The 19,139-nt window shown below is 36.1% G+C and overlaps 1 protein-coding gene across 2 annotated transcripts in view; it reads left to right on the top strand.

Annotated features, from left to right (window-relative positions):
• Positions 1-19,139, top strand: part of FBXL4 (F-box and leucine rich repeat protein 4) — a 74,526-nt gene that overhangs the window by 31,740 nt on the left and 23,647 nt on the right. For both annotated transcript variants that reach the window (XM_025384350.1, XM_025384349.1), the window contains 3 exons: positions 4,654-4,999; positions 10,813-11,057; positions 17,324-17,537. In XM_025384350.1, coding sequence (XP_025240135.1) covers positions 4,654-4,999; positions 10,813-11,057; positions 17,324-17,537 — 805 coding nt within the window. The remainder of the gene's footprint in view (positions 1-4,653; positions 5,000-10,812; positions 11,058-17,323; positions 17,538-19,139) is intronic.

The following is a 19,139-nucleotide window of genomic DNA, read 5'->3' as shown; positions in this document are numbered from 1 at the left end:
GAATTTGCAGGAAATTAACTACTTTTAGTCCCAGAACATTTAAAATTTAAAACCAGTCTTTTCCTATTTCATGTGATTGCATTTCTTTGTTCAGTAAATGAAGTGGAAAAGTTACAGGCAGTTCTACCAGATCTTAAAGTCTTTTCATTTCTTGCTTAATACCTTATTAAGAGGAAAAGGAAAAGGCCAGGCATAGTGGCTCACGCCTGTAATCCCAGCACTTTGGGAGGCTCAGGTGGGTGGGTCACAAGGTCAGGAGTTCGAGACCAGCCTGGCCAAAATCGTGAAACCCCATCTCTACTAAAAATACAAAAATTAGCCAGGCATGGTGGTGGGCGCCTGTAATTCCAGCTACTCGGGAGACTGAGGCAGGAGAATTGCTTGAAACCAGAAGGTGGAGGTTGCAGGTTTTAGAGCGCCCTAGTCCTGTGAATAATATCTTAATGGATGCCTATGTAAGACTCAGAAAGCAGGCTAGCTCAGGGTTACCATTTGGAAGAGAGAGACAAGGAAAAGGGGAAGAGGAAGATGACAAATAGAGGTCAGATTAAAGAAACCAATTGGAATAAAGTTATTTGGGAATGAAATTTAATGATGTGGAATTTTTTTTCAGTGTACAAAGCACTCCAACTATATAATATTGAAATTAAGAAAGCAGGGAGAAAAAAAGAGGCTTTCATAGAATTTGCTACCAAATTGAGTTAAGTAACGATTTCACAAATTTGTCATGACCTGGTCCTTTCGACTCTGTGGGCCAAGAAACATGATTTTGTCATTTAACTCAGAATTGACTGAGCTCTTCGCTAGTTAATTTTTTTTTTTTTTTTTTAAGTACATGCTAGTTTATTAGTTTCCAATTAGAAATGGTCTGGGAGGCAGGGAGTGAATAGATACACCTGTCAGAATACTTTTTACTTTTATTTCTGTTTTCCTATACTATTCCTTTACTTTCAGCTAGTGAAATGGAACAGGGTTGGCAAGATAACTTTCTTTGCTGGCTACTAGATATACTAACTGGCTAGGATAAATTTTGGTTGCAGGGAAGCTTTATGTACTCATCTGCCTGGCTTCAAGCCTCAATACAGGTTAGAAAACTTGCTTTCTTTGATTTCCATTAATGAAACATCTCTCTTCCTCTCATCTACCCACTGCTTCCTGGTTGCCCTGGAGAATGTTTCTCAGTGGTATAACAGCAAGTCAACAGTCAGAGAGAGAATGGTTTATTGTTTCTGAGCACTGGACACATAGTAGTCATCCAGTACAATCAACAGAAAGAACATTAAATGGGCTGTGCTGGTTACCATCCCAGAATTGAATGCGCCAGATGCAGACTGTAAGCCTAGTCTCAAAGACATTCCAGGCTGAAATTTGCACATGTGATACTCGAGCTTTAAAATACTTAAAGAGTACATTAGAGTTTGTCAGATTTGTCCAGTAGATAAATACAGTGTATGAGCATAATACTAAACATGTAAATGTACATATTACAGAGGCCATGACCTAAAGGAGTTTAATCATATCAACTCTGCCCTGGGGCTAGAGAATTAAAAGAGTTGGGCTTTCTCCAGAATGTGTGTGTGTTTGTGCGTGTGTATGTGTGTGTACCCCTGTGTACATGTGCATATGTTTATGTTTGTTTTCTTGTTGTCACTGACTAGTTTTTATTATTCTGGCTTTAGTTTTCCAGAATAAAAAGAAATTTGAATATTCTCTTGTTGGGTAAGATAGATACCTTTCTCTTTTTAACTTTGAAATGATACATTTTAGCTCTGTTGGGGAATTTTAAACAAAAACTTTAATGCAGATAGCAGAAAATCTATTTGTATTGGTCTCATAGTTAATATTAATTCAAGTGTCCACAGACCTAGAAATAATTTTTGTCTTTTTTTTCTTGTTGCTTTTTCGATTATCAAGAAAAATAAAAGTAAAATATAAAAACTAATGATTTACTTGCAAATTTTTAATATTTAGACATATTTTTAAATCTTTCTAAAGACAGGTACGATCCTGATATTCTACTTTAAGTATAATTTTTGCAGCTTCTGATATATGTGTAACTAAATAATCTTCATGCTATATAGAAGTCAGAAGCAAGAATGATGCTAAAATAACATTAATCCTAATAAGTTTAAACATGCTAGAAATGTTAAGGAAGTCAGTTTAAAGCATCATCTCAACCCTGTCTATTTTGCATGTTCTGCAAGGTAACTAGAGAGGAGTTTTGTAGATTAATGCATTATTAAAATGGAATATTTATGTTCTAATCAATATCTTTATACTTATAATTTTTTAATTTGATTTACATTATAATGCATTTCAAATTATACATGAAGACCTGTATTGTGTGCATATTTATTTATTGCTAAGCACTTGGCAGACATTATTTCTGTATTATATTTTCAGTGTTTTTCTTAGGCCTCACAAAACTCCCCATTGAAACTAAACAAAAAGGTTGGTTTGGTTCACATGTGCTGTAAACCAGTATAGGTGGTTATTTCATAGGGTCTTGAGGGGTCCTTGTTTCTTGGAGATGTTCCTCCAGCATTGTCTGGTGTCAATTTGCAGTAGTGACGAAAGAGTAAGACCAAAATTTGAATTTTCTCACCAGTATTGTTTTAGATATTTCAGCTTCTGTTCCCCAGCACCTATATGACTAGCTCTGTTTTACTGCATATATTTACATTAGAGTTATTCAAATCAATTCCTTTGTTAGGAACCTTTGATTTTACAAGCTAATCTCTAGGGACACTTCTTAGGTTCAGGTTGGCACGCCAGGTTTATTTTTCTGCCTTGTCACTGGAAGAAGATATCCACCTGCTTCTCTTTCCTCATTAAACCTGCCACAGCCTGCTCTATTCTTTGGAACTCTTTCCCTGCCTTGCAAGATTGGTTATAGATTGTAATTAATTTCTCCATTGCTACTTTATTGTTGCCTCTGAATACAAGTACTCACAGGCTATTTATGTTTGATGGATTTTATTCCTACATTTCAGGAGAGAATCAGCAAAAATAACAAGTATGGGATTTTAAACATTCTAGAAACTTCAGTAAAAGTCCCTACTGTTAAAGTTCCCTGTTCTGTGGTTCCTGATTCCCTTCGTGATATGTTTATTAGAATTCCTCTGGAGCTTGCTTTTATTCCTGGAGGTGGAAATTGCCATACTTCCCTCTCTATTCTTCCAAGATTGTGGCTATATGCTTTTCTTGGTCCCTTCTTGGGCCTAAAACAGTTGGAGTACCTATATGTTGATGGCTTCTATAGTTTTGGCTCTGATTTCTTCCTTGAATTTCAAATTCTTTTTTTTTTTTTTTCTCAGTTTCCTCTATGCTTTGCCATTATCAGTTTTTACTTAGATCTCAGTAGGTCATTGGGCCAGGAAAATAAACGAACAATTTATTGGTGGAAAAAATCTCATGTAATTAATGAGTATATAAAAAAATTAAGTGTTATTAGTAATCAGTGAATTACAAATTACATCATAAGGAGATATGGCTCACAATCAAACTAGAGATTATTTTTAATGCTTTCAGTGATCATTCTTATGTACTATTGGCATAAGCTTTTTTGAAAGCAGTTTGTAGTGTATATTGAGAGACTTAAAACTATTCTTATTCTTTGATGTAAAATCTTTATTAAAAAATTTTACTAGCCACAGTAAATAATTAAGAATAGAGGAAGGATGATAATTGAAGTATTTTTTAAATGTTTCTAATTTTCTCTTCTCTATTAGAAACAATATTAGAGAAATAGTTAACTGACATATAAGTATATTAAGTACCTGATGATACTATGATTATGAAGAATCTTTAATTTTGGAAAATAGTTCTATAAGAAGACTTATATGGAGATGGAATATAAGTTAGGCCTTGAAGAATAGATAGGCAGATAATAGTAGGTTGGGCATTTCATGGGGAGGAAGATAACACGAGCAAAGACATAAAGGTGGAAATAAGTTTATTGCATGGAAAATAATGATTAATCTGGCTGGGAAGCAGGAGTTCATTTGGAGAAATAGGAGAATGTTATTCCCCTTTTATGTGTTTAGATATTTGCTAGATACTAAGGATATAAGGATAACTTAAAGATGGCAAAAATGGAAATTCAGGAGAAGGGCGTATATAAGAAACACTTTCTTGAAACATTTGATGAAACTTCATGATTTGATAAAATAAAGAGAAAAAGATAATATGAAAATTTTGCGTTTATATGAGGCTAGTGACAGAAACGGAAAGGCTGAAGTAGGAGACCTTTGTGAAGCAAAATGATCGGTTTAGTTTTTGCGGTTGGTTTAAGCTATGTACACAGGAGAGCTTCATCTTCATGTGTTTTATTCTTACTTTGAGTTTACTTATCTTGTAAAATGGAATGTTGTTCAGCTACTTCTAACTACATGTTCCAGTTTTTAAACTGACCAATGTGAAATCTATAAAAAAAGGACTGTTTGGGGACTTATAAAAATAAATTACGTAATAAGGTCTGTGGCATTTGGTTTTTTAAAGTCTTTATATCTTGGGAACAATACTTATATTGGATTCTGTTTATTTTGATGACTTTGTTTCACACTGTGACATACTGGGCATGGGGCTATAACCTTAAGGGACCAGTAGATCTCATTCTAAACTGTATTATAGGGAAGTTTCTTTTTTTGGCAGATGGGAGATTCTTTGGTCAGAGAGACCTACGAAGTTGAATGCTTCCCAAGCTCGCCAGTTTAAACCTTGTATTAAGCAGATAAATTTTCCCACAAATCTTATACGACTGGAAGTAAATAGTTCTCTTCTGGATTATTACACTGAATTAGATGCAGTTGTGCTACATGGTGTGAAGGACAAGCCAGTGCTTTCTCTCAAGACTTCACTTATTGACATGAATGATATAGATGATGATGCCTATGAAGAAAAGGATGGTTGTGGAATGGACAATCTTAACAAAAAGTTTAGCAGTGCTGTCCTCAGGGAAGGGCCAAATAATGGATATTTTGATAAACTACCTTATGAGGTAAGCCAAAAATATTTAGCAGCAGTATTGGATAAAACACTATAGATTTTTAGTCTTTAGATATTAATGTTTACTGAGCATTGGTAATTGAGCATTGGTAAGGTATATGTAATTTGATGTGTTGTATATTTTGATTTTGGAAAAACTAGACAAAATCATGTTTTAACTAATTTCACTGCTTTCGTTTTGGTTTGGCTTTAGTGTTTCTGGATAAACTATTAAGTATGTATTTTCATATTGCTAATAATAACCAAATACAAAATTCAGTAATAAGTAACAATCCACTTTAATTCATATTACACAGTTTAAGTATGGGCAATACATGCATAACTTTGTATTAGTTATGTTAAAGATGATTTGCTATTAAAAATAAGAATATTAAGATTGTGAGATGAATGCTTATTCTATTTAATCCATAATTTAATCCATAGTTTCTCTAAGTGTCATTTTTTTTTTTTTTCTATACTAACTCTATTCTGTATTCTCCTAACTGTAATTTTTGGTCTAGGCAGGTAGTGCTTTTACCTTGGAATTATTAATACTTTTTTTTTTTTTTTTTGAGATGGAGTCTCACTCTGTCGCACAGGCTGGAGTGCAGTGGCATAATCTCAGCTCACTGCAACCTCCGCCTCCTGGGTTCACACCATTCTCCTGCCTCAGTCTCCCAAGTAGCTGGGACTACAGGCACCCGCAACCATGCCCAGCTAATTTTTGTATTTTTAGCAGAGACGGGGTTTCACCATGTTAGCCAGGATGGTCTCGATCTCCTGACCTCGTGATCCGCCTGCCTCGGCTTCCCAGGGTGCTGGGATTACAGGCGTGAGCCACCGCGCCCGGCCTGGAATTATTAATACTTTTTTATGTGTCTAGTCTGAAGTCTTGTTTTCAGTGTGTCCCTGCTGGGGTGTTTCTGAGGTATATTTAGCATCCCAGGCTCCCGATGTCAAATGCTAGTAGCATTCCAGGATCACGTGATACCAAAACCTCTCCCCACCAGTTTCGAAATATTCCTAGGGGTGAGAGTAGGGCCAAGCATTTCTGTCTCCCACTGAAAACTACTGTGTGGCTAAAAATGTATAATCAGTTTTCTTTTTAAGAAAACTTTATAGACTCAAATTTTAACCAACTGAGATATCCCTCTTCCAAATTGATGGGTATTTCAGATTTCATGGAAATAACACAAATAGCTTAACTTTCATGAAACAATAAGATAGCCTCTTGAATGTGTTAGAGTAATAGTAGCTATAATGCCTCTCCAACATATTACAGTTAAAATGCCATGGCACGTCCTGTGAAGTAGCTAAAGTTGCCACATAAAGATGAATTTAAGTGTCCAAGGTAATTTGGTCTTTAAGCCATGGGACCAGGGTCCCACCCAGACCTCATGTGATGGAAAGGAAGCTTCACAGATTGGACAAGACTGGCCTTTACTGGGAGGAGAGAGGAAAGATGAAGGAAAAGCTGGGTTTGTGGGGAGAGAGGAGCATGAGATACTGACAGTGTTGCTCCTCAGGGCTCTGAGGAGGGTCTGTTGTGGCAGCAGTGGGAGCAGTTCATCTGGAGTAGAGTGAATCGCTGCTTTGATTCTTACCCACTTGCAAAAACTGTAAAATAGAAGTTTAATTTCAGCAAATACATCTTAAACAGTTTATTGAATTTTTTCCAGACCTGATAAAATGCTTGACCCATAGAATTTGAATGAAGGACAGAGGACACTTTAGGCAAAGGGAAGAGAAGATACAAAGATGAGAAGTGAAACTGTGTGACTTGTTTGGGAACTCCAGTATTTCAGTGTGGCCAAAACATAGGATTTGATAGGGAAAACTGTAGGAGATGGAATTGGATGGAGGCTCAGGGCTGCCTCAGTGCACAGCTCCATGCACGTAGATGACAGTGATTGGGACTCCCTGTCTTTGGCAGTGCGGAGTCTATTCTGCTGCATCAATAGAGGGCTGTCTGGGTTTCACCAAGAGATTTGCATTTTATCCTTTCAGCCAGTGGTGTTCAGGGTGGTCCAGTATACAGCCAAATTAGTCAAGGGGAGTCACAGATACTTTAGACTTTACAGATAATTTACTTTTGCTAAAAAATTAGAACATGCCCTAGAGTAGAAAAATATAATAAAGTAAAAATATCAGTTTTCCTTAGTGTATTCAATGAAGTCCCAATTAAAATGCTAGCAGAATTTTTTTAAATTGAAAAGTTTGCCTAAAAATATGAAAATACTCAGGAAAATTCTGGAAAAGAGTGATAGAGGGGTATTAGTCCTGATTCTCATTTGCAGCCAAACAATCCACGACATTCCAACACATAAACTTTAAAAAACCTAGTTATTTTACTTGGAGGACTATTGATATGGGAGAAATAACATATAGATAAATGGAACAGAATAGAGTCCAGGAACAGGCCAAGAGGATAGAGGGAAATGTATTGACAACTCCTCTGGGAAGCTGTTATATTTATGTCATTAAAAAAAAAGAAACAGAAATAAAAACAGTTTTTTATCTTTTCTTCCTTTTTTAGCCTTTTGGAATAAAAAAGTTTTGATACCAGTGTTGTCTAGGATAGAAGCAAAAGGGTACTTTTTTTTTTTTTGAGACAGAGTCTTGCTCTGTCACCCAGGCTGGAGTGCAGTGGCGCAATCTTGGCTCACTGCAAGCTCCAACTTCTGGGTTCACGCCATTCTCCTGCCTCAGCCTCCTGTGTAGCTGGGACCAAAGGCACCTGCCACCATGCCTGGTTAATTTTTTTTGTATTTTTAGTAGAGATGGGGTTTCACCGTGTTAGCCAGGATGGTTTTGATCTCCTGACCTCGTGATCTGCCCATCTCGGCCTCCCAAAGTGCTAGGATTACAGGCGTGAGCCACTGCCCCCGGCCACAAAAGGGTACTTTCATACAATTTTTGTGGATATATAAATTGATGTGAACATTCTGAATGGCAATTTTCCACTTCCATCAAAACTTTTAAATGCATGTAATTTACTATAAGGATATATTTTCAGAGTTTGCCAAGATGAACATACATGCGTAATACATACACACAATGATATTGCAGTATTATATGCAATAGGAAAAAAAGCAGGAAATGCATCAATGAGAAACTAGTTGAATTATGTCACTTCTATGAAATGGAAGGAGGTGGGTCTGTATGTGCAGATATGGAAAGATCTACAAGATATATCATTAAATGAGAAAAGCAAGTTGCAGAATGGTGTATATAGTATCATTGTTTTAGTGCAAATTCAAGAACACAATTTCATATACATTTATTTGGAAGAGATCAGAAAAACTTAACAATGCTTATCTTTGGGGAGAGGGATGGTTAGAACTGAGTGTAGAGAGGCAGAAACTTCTCATTTTAGACCTTTCTTCAATGTTTGGGTTTACTTTTTACTTGAAATTGTTGATTTTTGTTCGTGTAATATTTTATACATCAACAGGTGTGTCTGGATGATGAGATTTGTTAAAGAAAAATTACTCAATCGTGCTAGGTATAGGGACCACTACAGTGGGATTTTGCAGTGTGAGAGGGAGATTGGGTTCAACAGCATGGGCAAGTGGGAATTAATAGCCAGGGAGCAGGTTGGAGAGTCACTGGGTAGAAAATTACTAAGAAACATCAGGAGTAAGGAGATTCTGGCTACATCCTCTTTAAACTTATTTTAAAGATCCTATTGTTGTTACTCTGTGTTTTGTGATATTTTGACTTAAAACAGTGAAATTCTGACCTGAAATTAATACTGAGCCTAGATAACAAAATAAATTGAAGAAGAGCATTTAGGTTAATTGCAAAACAAAAAATTTAGCTAGATAAATACATTAAATTAAAAAAACCCCTCTCTCATCTAAATAAGTTGTTTAACATTTAGCAAATATTTAGTGTCTTTTTCTTTATAGTTTTTAGTTCAGAATAGGCTATTTAAGCAGTAGTTCTTTGAAACTAGAAGCCCCCAACTGTTAAGAAAAAATAAATCTTGCAGTAATTCGATAAGGTAATTTTAATTAGAGAAAGCAATGTTTTGAATTCTGCCTTCTTAATAATTCTTGTATCTGTTTGCTACTCCATCATCACTGCCAGCTACCTTAAGCAGACCCCTTATTTCCTATTTCCTAGAATTCTGTATTAGCCCCATGGCTGGTTTCTCTTCCTGCCTCCTTGCTTCCAGTAGCACCCCCGCAATGTTCTTTCTGAAACACAAATGTGAACATGTCACTCTAGTTTAAAACCCTTCAGGACGACTCATTGCTTTCAGGATAAACCCAAGCTCCTCTGTGAGGCTTTCATAACACAGTCTTTACCACTAGACTCTCTTTTCACCTGGTTTGCCCCTGACTTGTTAAAGCTGAATGTTCCAGCATAAGAAACTATCATCAGAGTGATCAGGCAACCTACAGAATGGGAGAAAATTTTTGCAATCTATCCATCTGACAAAGGGCTAATATCTAGAATCTACAAGAAGTTAAACAAATTTCAAGAGAGAAACAACCCCATCGAAAAGTGGGCAAGGAATATGAACAGACACTGCTCAAAAGAAGACATTTATGCAGCCAACAAACATAAGAAAAAATGTTAATCATCACTGGTCATTAGAGAAATGCAAATCAAAATCACAATGAGATACCATCTCATGCTAGTTAGAATGGTGATCATTAAAAGGTCAGGAAACAACAGATGCTGGAGAGGATGTGGAGAAATAGGAACGCCTTTACACTGTTGGTGGGAATGTAAATTAGTCAACCATTGTGGAAGACAGTGTGGCAATTTCTCAAGGATCTAGAACTAGAAATACCATTACTGGGTATATACCCCAAGGATTATGAATCATTCTACTATAAGGACACATACACATGTATATTTATTGCAGCACTGTTCACAATAGCAAAGACTTGGAACCAACCCAAATGTCCATCATTGATAGACTGGATAAAGAAAATGTGGCACATATACACCATGGAATACTATGCAGCCATAAAGAAGGATGAGTTCATGTCCTTTGCAGTGACATGGATGAAGCTGGAAACCATCATTCTCAGCAAACTAACACAGGAACAGAAAACCAAGCACTGCATGTTCTCACTCATAAGTGGGAGGTGAACAATGAGAACACCTGGACACAGGGAGGGGAACATCACACACTGGGGCCTGTTGGGGGGTAGGGGGCTAGGGGAGGGATAACATTAGGAGAAATACCTACTGTAGGTGACGGGTTGATGGGTGCAGCAAACTACCGTGGCACGTGTATACCTATGTAACAAACCTGCACATTCTGTACATGTACCCCAGAACTTAACAGTATATATACATAAAAAAAAAAAAGCTGAGTGTTCCTGGCACAGGTACACTTTCACTTTGGAGCTAGGCCTGCTAGGCTTTAGTAGCATTCTGTGTTTCTTTCTGTCAAAGCTATTAAAATGTATCATTGTCCTTACCAATCCCCACTGGACTGTAAGCACTCTGAGAATGGGCACTCTTTCTTTTCTGTCCCCAGTGTCTGGCACGTAGTAGCTGTTCAGTGATGTTGAGTATGACAAATTGTATTGTTCAATAGATTACCAAAATGTATCTTTGCACCTAAGAAAATGAGTAGGCAATATGTGCTGAGTATACTTTGAACAGTCTCGAAAGGTACTATAGTCAAATGCATGCATGATTTCTTCTCTTTGGATAATTCCGTTGAATGTTTTTATTTACTATATGAAAATATTGTTATAAAATGTATGACATTTTATTCCTTACTAGATCATGTTATATGTTTCATAAAATGATACTGCTTTTCATTCTTGATGATCTTGGTTTCTCTGTCTTATTTAGCTTATTCAACTGATTCTGAATCATCTTACACTACCAGACCTGTGTAGATTAGCACAGACTTGCAAACTACTGAGCCAGCATTGCTGTGATCCTCTACAATACATCCATCTCAATCTGCAACCATACTGGGCAAAACTAGATGACACCTCTTTGGAATTTCTACAGTCTCGATGCACTCTTGTCCAGTGGCTTAATTTATCTTGGACTGGCAATAGAGGCTTCATCTCTGTTGCAGGATTTAGCAGGTTAGTACAAAGGCTTGATGAAGTTTTTTTTGTTTTTTGTTTTTTTCCCCAGCAGCAGGCTATACTTATGTAGTGGTTTTCATAATAAAAGTTTGAAATTATGTAACATGTACCTTACAAAAATAAAAAGGAAATAAATTTTGAGTGTCATGTTTAGAATGCTGCTGCTTATAAAAAATGAGTGTTTTACTATCCTCTTCAGCTAAATTTTATATGAATATGAAGGGAAACTATACCCTTTACTTCAGGGCTCCTGTTTCTTCTTTCTCATATTTTCAGCACAGATGATTAACACATTTTAAAAACTATTTCCAAATCAAAATCTACCTCTCTAATGTGATTTGTCAGAAATGGAAAACAATTTATTATAGAACATTTTTAATTAAATCTTAATTACATGTGCAATACATCACCCAGATTTAGAAGCTCATTTAAACTAATTATGTTGAAAATGCAATTGCATGCTAAATAGGCGACCACACTTGCAGACCTGCCCAGGTGTTTCTGCTCCTTTCTATTTAAGCATTTCGTTTCCTTACTATTAAATGTCACCTGTTAAGCATTTGAAAGCTTGCACAAGTGCATGTTCATTTAGTAATGCCACAGTCATTTTTCTTAGGATACAAACAGGAGTTTTTCTCCTAACCTTGATCATGGTTTTTCTCATGGTATGTTACATATAATCCCAGCATTTTCATGAAGTTAAATAATGAAGGAGTAGAAACTTTAGAGAAATTTTCTGTTATTTTTAATTAATGAATACTCTTGTATTCTATTTTTAAAAACGAAAAATGAACTATAGCAATCCCTACACATATCCCCAGTGAATACATTCTAGAACACTGGTTTATGAATTAGAAATTCGTATGTAGAGCCTTGTTTCCTCTTAACTCAGATTGTAAAAATAAAGATGCAGTTCCTGAAATAAAGATTTGATATTGTTAGATTTAAATGAAGTAATGATGTTTGAAATAGTAACAATGTGTTCCAAATACTGACCTTGATAGTTTATGCATCAGAGTGAAAAATAAACCAAGCAGTAATGGCCAGTAGCAAGTGTTGAAACCGTGGATGCGCTGAGTTTCTTTTCTGCCAGAAATTGAGCCAGGGGAAGGGGTTCATTGCTAGATATTTGGCAGCTGTCCAGTGAAACAGAGTTTAGTCCTTTCTACTTCCCCTTGCACCAAACACACACATTTCAAATTCTTTTCTCTGCTAATAGGACTAAGAAAGAACTGAAGCTAATGAAGACTGTGAATATTTAGAGCATACATTATCATAAACCAAGACTAACTGAATATGAGAACAGATAGAACAAGTGGTGTCAGTAAGCATTATTTTACATTATATAGACCTTTGGGGCATTTTAATCACCCTCATAGCTCTTTCCCAATGTTTTCCATTATTAAGAATTTATTAAATGTTTGTTTTCACCCTTTGTGTGCAAGGAGTTTCAGTGGGTGTTGATCGTATGCAGAGACATATGAGATATATAATATAGTTCCTGCCTTCAGGCTACAGAGAAGATAAAGATATTAAGATAAGCATATAAGCATATCCCTTATTTATTTTTATAAACAGAATAACTGGGTAGTAACTAAGTGTAGACGTTAAAGAAAACATTGGTCATGAATGGCTGAAGTACAGCTTCACTGGCAAAGTGCTGCATATGACTGTGATAATGAGTAAAATATAAAGCTAATATTAATCAATTTTTAAGTTTCTTTATGTAGCTTCTTCTAGCACATGAGAAGAAACATCACTTATAAGAAGAAAACTTAGCCATGCCATTTAAAAAATTTTTATACTAGTAATGGATAAAGATCTTTTGCAAAGTTAGAGTTTCTATCTACTTTTAACCCACAATTTATCGTCCATTTTCAATTCATCCAGGGTAGTTGCCGTAGAGCAGTTTGAATAATCAGAACAAGCCATATATAGATTTAAGTTCTTATATTTTACTGTAGTATTTCAGCCAGTAAAATCATAAATCTTGATGGCATTCCTTTAAGTGTAGTCACTATTCCCATTAAGAAAAGAAAAAGTTGAAGCAAGAGGGAGAGAGAACCTTTTCTTGGGCGGGGCGTGTTGGAGTTTTCCCTACTGATTACTGTTGGCCCCCATGACTTGACTGCTGAATTGATAGTTACTATGGCTTGTAGGCAGCATTCCGAGAATAAACAATAAATATGCATGGCTTGATTATTAATGAGTAATCTATGAATAAGTATGGTCTATTTATGCTCATTACTATGAAGAAGACTTATTTGTAATATTTTAAAGAAGAAAAGCACATTTAAAAACTAGAGACCAATGTTGATGAGCTGTTTTTTGAACAAATCTTTGGGAAAAAGTTTGATGCAGTTTATTTTTGTTGCTTAAAAACCTTATCTCACAAGTCAGAACTGTTTAACTGGATTTTCAATAACTTTTTAGGAATTTTTATTATTCATCATAGCAGAGAAATAGGTTGCATTGGAATAAAGAGAACTTAAAACTTTTAATCAGTTATTAAAATCTTAATCTAGCTACAGATTTGTGATTTGCTACTTTGAGTACTGTTCATGCATATCATTACTCATTAAAATCACATCTATTATAATTCCGCTTTTCTAATATGGTTCCCTGAAGTCTTAGATGTTCCTTTGCCTGCCTGCCTGTTTGTGCTTTAGAACTTAATTGTATCATTCTGTTCAAAAAGCCTTAGGTTCATTTGTTCCCTACCATTTTTCTTCAAATAGTTGCTGAACAGCCTTGTCTCCCCCTCAGTTATGTGTGGGTTTTTACTCTAAACCCCTCTTACTTGTTCTCAGTAGTTTATATTCACTCCTTTAGGAAACATTCTTGGATGCTTTCTAGATTTGAGAACTTTATTAGGTATTTTGACATAGAGCTAAAGTTTTATGGTATGAAGAGCTTATTTTCCACTAATATATTTATTCAGTTGCCTGCCTATATTTTATACAGTTGTGTCTTAGATTGTCAACTCTAGAAAGTAGGGACCATTTTAAGATGTTCTTTTCCCTTCTTTTTTTTTTTTTTGAGACGGAGTCTGGCCCTGTCGCCCAGGCTGGAATGCAGTGGCGCGATCTCCACTCACTGCAAGCTCCGCTTCCTGGGTTCACGCCATTCTTCTGCCTCAGCCTCCTGTGTAGCTGGGATTACAGGCGCCCGCCACTGTGCCCGGCTAATTTTTTTTTTTTTTTGTATTTTTAGTAGAGACAGGGTTTCACCGTGTTAGCCAGGATGGTCTCGATCTCCTGACCTCATGATCCGCCCGTCTCGGCCTCCCAAAGTGCTGGGATTACAGGCGTGAGCCACCGCGCCCGGTCTTCCCTTCTTTCTATCATTGTTGGATACTACCCCTATACAGTTAAGTAGAAGTTTTGTTTTTAATGGCTCTATTTTGGATCAGCTATGTTAAATAATGTTCCAAGTTATTTGGGATTAAGATTATCTTGAATTTACTGTTTTAGAAAACTTAGTGAGGGTCAGCTAAAAACCATGAGATTAGGAATTCAGAAGTCATAGATATTTTATATCTAATTCTTCTCTTTTTATACTTCAGGCAATTTCTGAGGACTATTACCTTTTATATTGTGATAAGTAGACTCAAATCGTTCATTCATGTGATCTTAATTATTTTAGGGTGCAAGTTACCATTTAGTAAATTACTTCTTATGTACTTGTATTATTCTGGACAAATTAATTCACCTCATAATGATAAGCAATTTATTTTTCTCTCCAGAGATTCCTTTTCTCATAGCAGGAGACTAGTCTGGGATTGTTTATATGAACTTAGGTCCTCTCATAAAATCTTCAGTATAAGAAAATACTTTATGAGCACAATGTAGAATGAACTGACTGCAGGAAATAAACAAGCTGAGTTCTCCTTTCAAATGATCAGTGGCACAGTTGAGATGAATAAATACATATATGTAATTATGCATTAAAATAAAACCTGCATGAGGAACATTAAGGAAAGAAGTAAGAGCTGTGTGCAGCTAATTGAGTCTGTTACTGTCTCTGCCCTCTTGGGATGTAGATATGAAAAGGTAGGTAGTATACATTTTGAAAATTTAAGTAGAGATAATATGAGGGTATTAATCAAATAATCTGCTCAGAGTAAAAATATGCAATACAGGATTCTTGATAAAGAGAAAGAAAGAAAGGTAGTATAGGTATAGACTTTATCTCATTGTGCTTTCAAATTCTATCATTCATGAAATCAACTTGGGAAGTTTCCTATTGTCTGCTAACAGTTTGCTTTCTGGTATAAAGCCAGAGTCTTTATAGTGACACACACTGTGTGAACGGTCCCTCATCTCTGATCTACTCATCTCTCCATCATTTTGTGCCTCCTATATCCCCTATCTCACTGTTCTTCACTCTGCTTGTTATCCTGCCCTGGACTGCCCTTCCCTTTGCCTAGAATGCTCCTCCTCCAGATACCTGCTTTGTCACCCTCTCGCTTCCTTCAGGGTTTTACTCTGAAGCTTTTCACATCTCTGAAGCTTTTCTGACTACTCTGTCCATCCTTGACACTTTCTGTTGCGCTTCCCTGCTTTTATTTTCTCCTGGGCACTTTTCGCGAATTTGCGACCTACTTTATGCATTTGGTTATCTTCTCCTTCTCTCTTCAAAACATTAGTAAGCTTCATGAGAGCAGGGATTTTGTTTTGTCCACTGTTATCTCCCCAGAGCCTAGACTGTTACCTGGATGATAGTAGAAGCTCAGTGCATATTTGTTGAATGAATGAATGAATGAATGTGCTTCATGCGAACTGCAGTTTAGCTAATACAACTAGCAAAGGAAGCAGCAGTGAGAGGAGTTGGAGGAGATCCAAAAGAGGCAGTTAACGTGAGGAGTGTCAGAGTTTTAAGGAAGGAGTGTGCAGTTGTATGAAATGTCACAAATTAAATAATACAAGTTTGAATTTAGAATAAATGGGTGTTCAGGTGTAAATAAGATGTGCGGGCTACTGGGTTATTTACAATATTTAAATTTGCAGCAACTGAATTTTTTTATTGTTTAAATGTGAATTGGCCAAGATTTAACTTATACTTAATGTTTATGGGGTGCTTTGACCTTTAAAAACTGCATTTGCATAGTATTTCAGCTTCAATTCCACTAGGCAGTGTGGTGAATGTTGTTACATACTTTAAGTCTGCATTTACAGCTGAGGAAATGCTAAGATTTGGGTAAATGCCTTTTCCAAGGTCTCTGCTAGGAACTAGTAGAACAATGCAAAAAACCACATCTTTTAACCAGTGTTACTTGATTTATTTACACAACGAATCTGATTTAGTCAATTTTATTTTGTATGTGTACTTATAAGCTCATTAAATCATTTAGGAATAAAAGACGTGGCATAAATTGACTAACAGTATATTACTGATGTGACACTGGTGGGAAGATTATGTCAAGAGACCTGGACAGTCATAATTGGTGCACTGTTAAGAGGGTTCAGTTTGCTTAGTTGATAAAGTTTCATGGATTCAAATACTCCTAGATTCATGTTTACTTTTAGATTGTTTTCAGGGGATGATCATGGACAGGACTATTTTTCCCCCAGCTATAATATAACTGAGATAAATATTGTGATAATTACTCTGATAAAGCATTTTGTGACCTTCATCTTGGATTATTTCTATGTATTTTATGTGAAGCTGCAATTGAATATTTTCAACATCAAGCAGTCTAGCTGCTAAAGAGTAACAGTTGCAAGGACCGTAACAGTGCTCTAGTTAAACCCACATAGACATTTTCTGAGTTGAGAGGAGCCTAGTCTGATTTGTTTTGAGGTTACTTAATTAAAGTTGTCACTTTCATGTGCAGTGTTCAAAATATATTATCCAGTACTGGATAGGTACTGTTGAGGGGGAACTATCTCCCAAGAGTTTAGAGTTTTGTTATGTTTTGATTTTTTTTTTTTTTTTTTTTGGCTTTACCAACTCAGATGTGAATTACAGGTAAGTAGGGAAAATACATCTTCTACTTTCTTAATTTTCCACTTAGCATTAGCTGACTTTTTATATGATGTGAATTCATTTTATCCTCTCAAGTTGAATTTTTTAGCCTAACCATTCATATTTCAGCATGCAGTGAATAAGAATTTAAGCAAAACAAATTTTACATTTTCCCTAATAGAAATCTATCCTTTTAAATGTATCTTAGCTTAGAGCTTAGAGTTGCTAAAATTGCAAAGTTCTTGCAAAAATGTCTTTTAGTTTTATAAAATTCACATGGAATGTTGTTCTTGCAGGTTTCTGAAGGTTTGTGGATCTGAATTAGTACGCCTTGAATTGTCTTGCAGCCACTTTCTTAATGAAACTTGCTTAGAAGTTATTTCTGAGATGTGTCCAAATCTACAAGCCTTAAATCTCTCCTCCTGTGATAAGCTACCACCTCAAGCTTTCAACCACATTGCCAAGTTATGCAGCCTTAAACGACTTGTTCTCTATCGAACAAAAGTAGAGGTAAGAATAATTCATAATTTTCATCTTTGCTATTATAGTGGCCAACTGAATATTTAGTTTTCTTTAATTACTCATAATGTGTTTTTTTAATTTTTAAATCAAGTTTATGATGCCATCTGACTACTCTGAAATCATTAGAGCTGATTCAGTCATTGTGAAGTTATTTCAAACGTAATGTGTTTTGAAATTATAAGGAAATGTTCTTCACTGTGCTCTTAAAATTTTCGTGATGCTATTCATGTCCCCAGGAAAAGAAAGAAACAGTTGGTTGAGGTAAGCCAAAATGCTGGCAGGGAACGAATTAGAGAAAGTTAGGAGGATAGTATAGTATGCAGGAGGACATTTGCTTGCAGCAGGGGGAAGCAAAGTGGTATTTATCCTGGACCAGACTTAGGGGTTAAAATTTGTAATACCATAGTTAATGAGTCTCATTAAGAAATGGAATCATGTCATATATATTAGTCTGCTTGCTTTTTCACATAATGTCTCTAGGACATGTTTCCAGGTCAGTGCATATATTATCTAACTCTTTTACTGTAACAGTATATGTTATACCATAATCTATTTAACATTCTCCAAATGATCAACAGACTGGTTGATCAACATTTGGTTTTTCCAGTTGTTTTCCTTTTACAAACTACCTAGCACTAAGATTCTTCTGTGTGTAGTTTTGTTTTCTTCTTCTTCTTTTTTTTTGAGACAGAGTCTCACTCTGTCACCCAGACTGGAGTGCAATGGCGTGATTTCAGCTCACTGCAACCTCCACCTGGCCCGTTCAAGCGATTCTCCTGCCTCAGCCTCCTGAGTATCTGGGATTACAGGCGCCTGCCACCATGCCCAGCTAATTTTTGTATTTTTAGTAGAGATGGGGTTTCACCACCAGCCTGTGCATGGTTTTACACATATTTACTATTACTGCTATTGGATAGAGTCCTAGAGGTGGTATTGCTAGGTTAAAGAGTATGTGACTGGGCCCCTGTAGTACACACTGTCATGTATTTGTTCCCTCTGCTCCACACATACTGGCTTTCTTTCTATTCCTGGAATGTTCTGACCTGGTCCCAGCTCAGGGCTTTTGTTCTTTTGCCTATCCGAAATGTTTGTCTAGCTCATTATGGCTGCCATTTTTTCAGCTCAGTGTTCAACTTGCATATTTTTTGGAGATGGCTTCCTGGACACTCATAAAATATAGCACCCCTTCTAGTTTGTTTCCTTCAGTTTTATTTCCTTTTTAACATCCTTGTCACTCTCTGACATGATACTTGTATTCTTGCTTATTTTCATTCTTCTCACATTAGGATATAATGGTAGAAGACTTGTCGGTCTTTTTCATTGTTGTGTTTCCAGAATCTAGAATAGTACTTGGTAAAGATTGGCCATTCAGTAAATATGTGTTAAGTAAATGAATAAAGATAACCAAATTACTTTTCCAAAATGATATACCAGTGACTTGGGAGACTGCATTAGTTCTAGTGGGAATGGTTTGGTTCCCAAGAGAGCAGGTTGTTGTAAAGTGAGAATGCCCTTTGTGTTTGACCTCTTTGCACCGTCTGCTTCCCCTTTGATCTTCTGCCATGTTAAGACACAGCAGGAAAGCCCTTA

The sequence above is a fragment of the Theropithecus gelada genome, chromosome 4 (assembly GCF_003255815.1).
Source record: "Theropithecus gelada isolate Dixy chromosome 4, Tgel_1.0, whole genome shotgun sequence".
Taxonomy (NCBI): domain Eukaryota; kingdom Metazoa; phylum Chordata; class Mammalia; order Primates; family Cercopithecidae; genus Theropithecus; species Theropithecus gelada.
The sequence above is the reverse complement of the archived record's forward strand: the minus strand, read 5'-3'. Positions and strand labels throughout refer to the sequence as shown.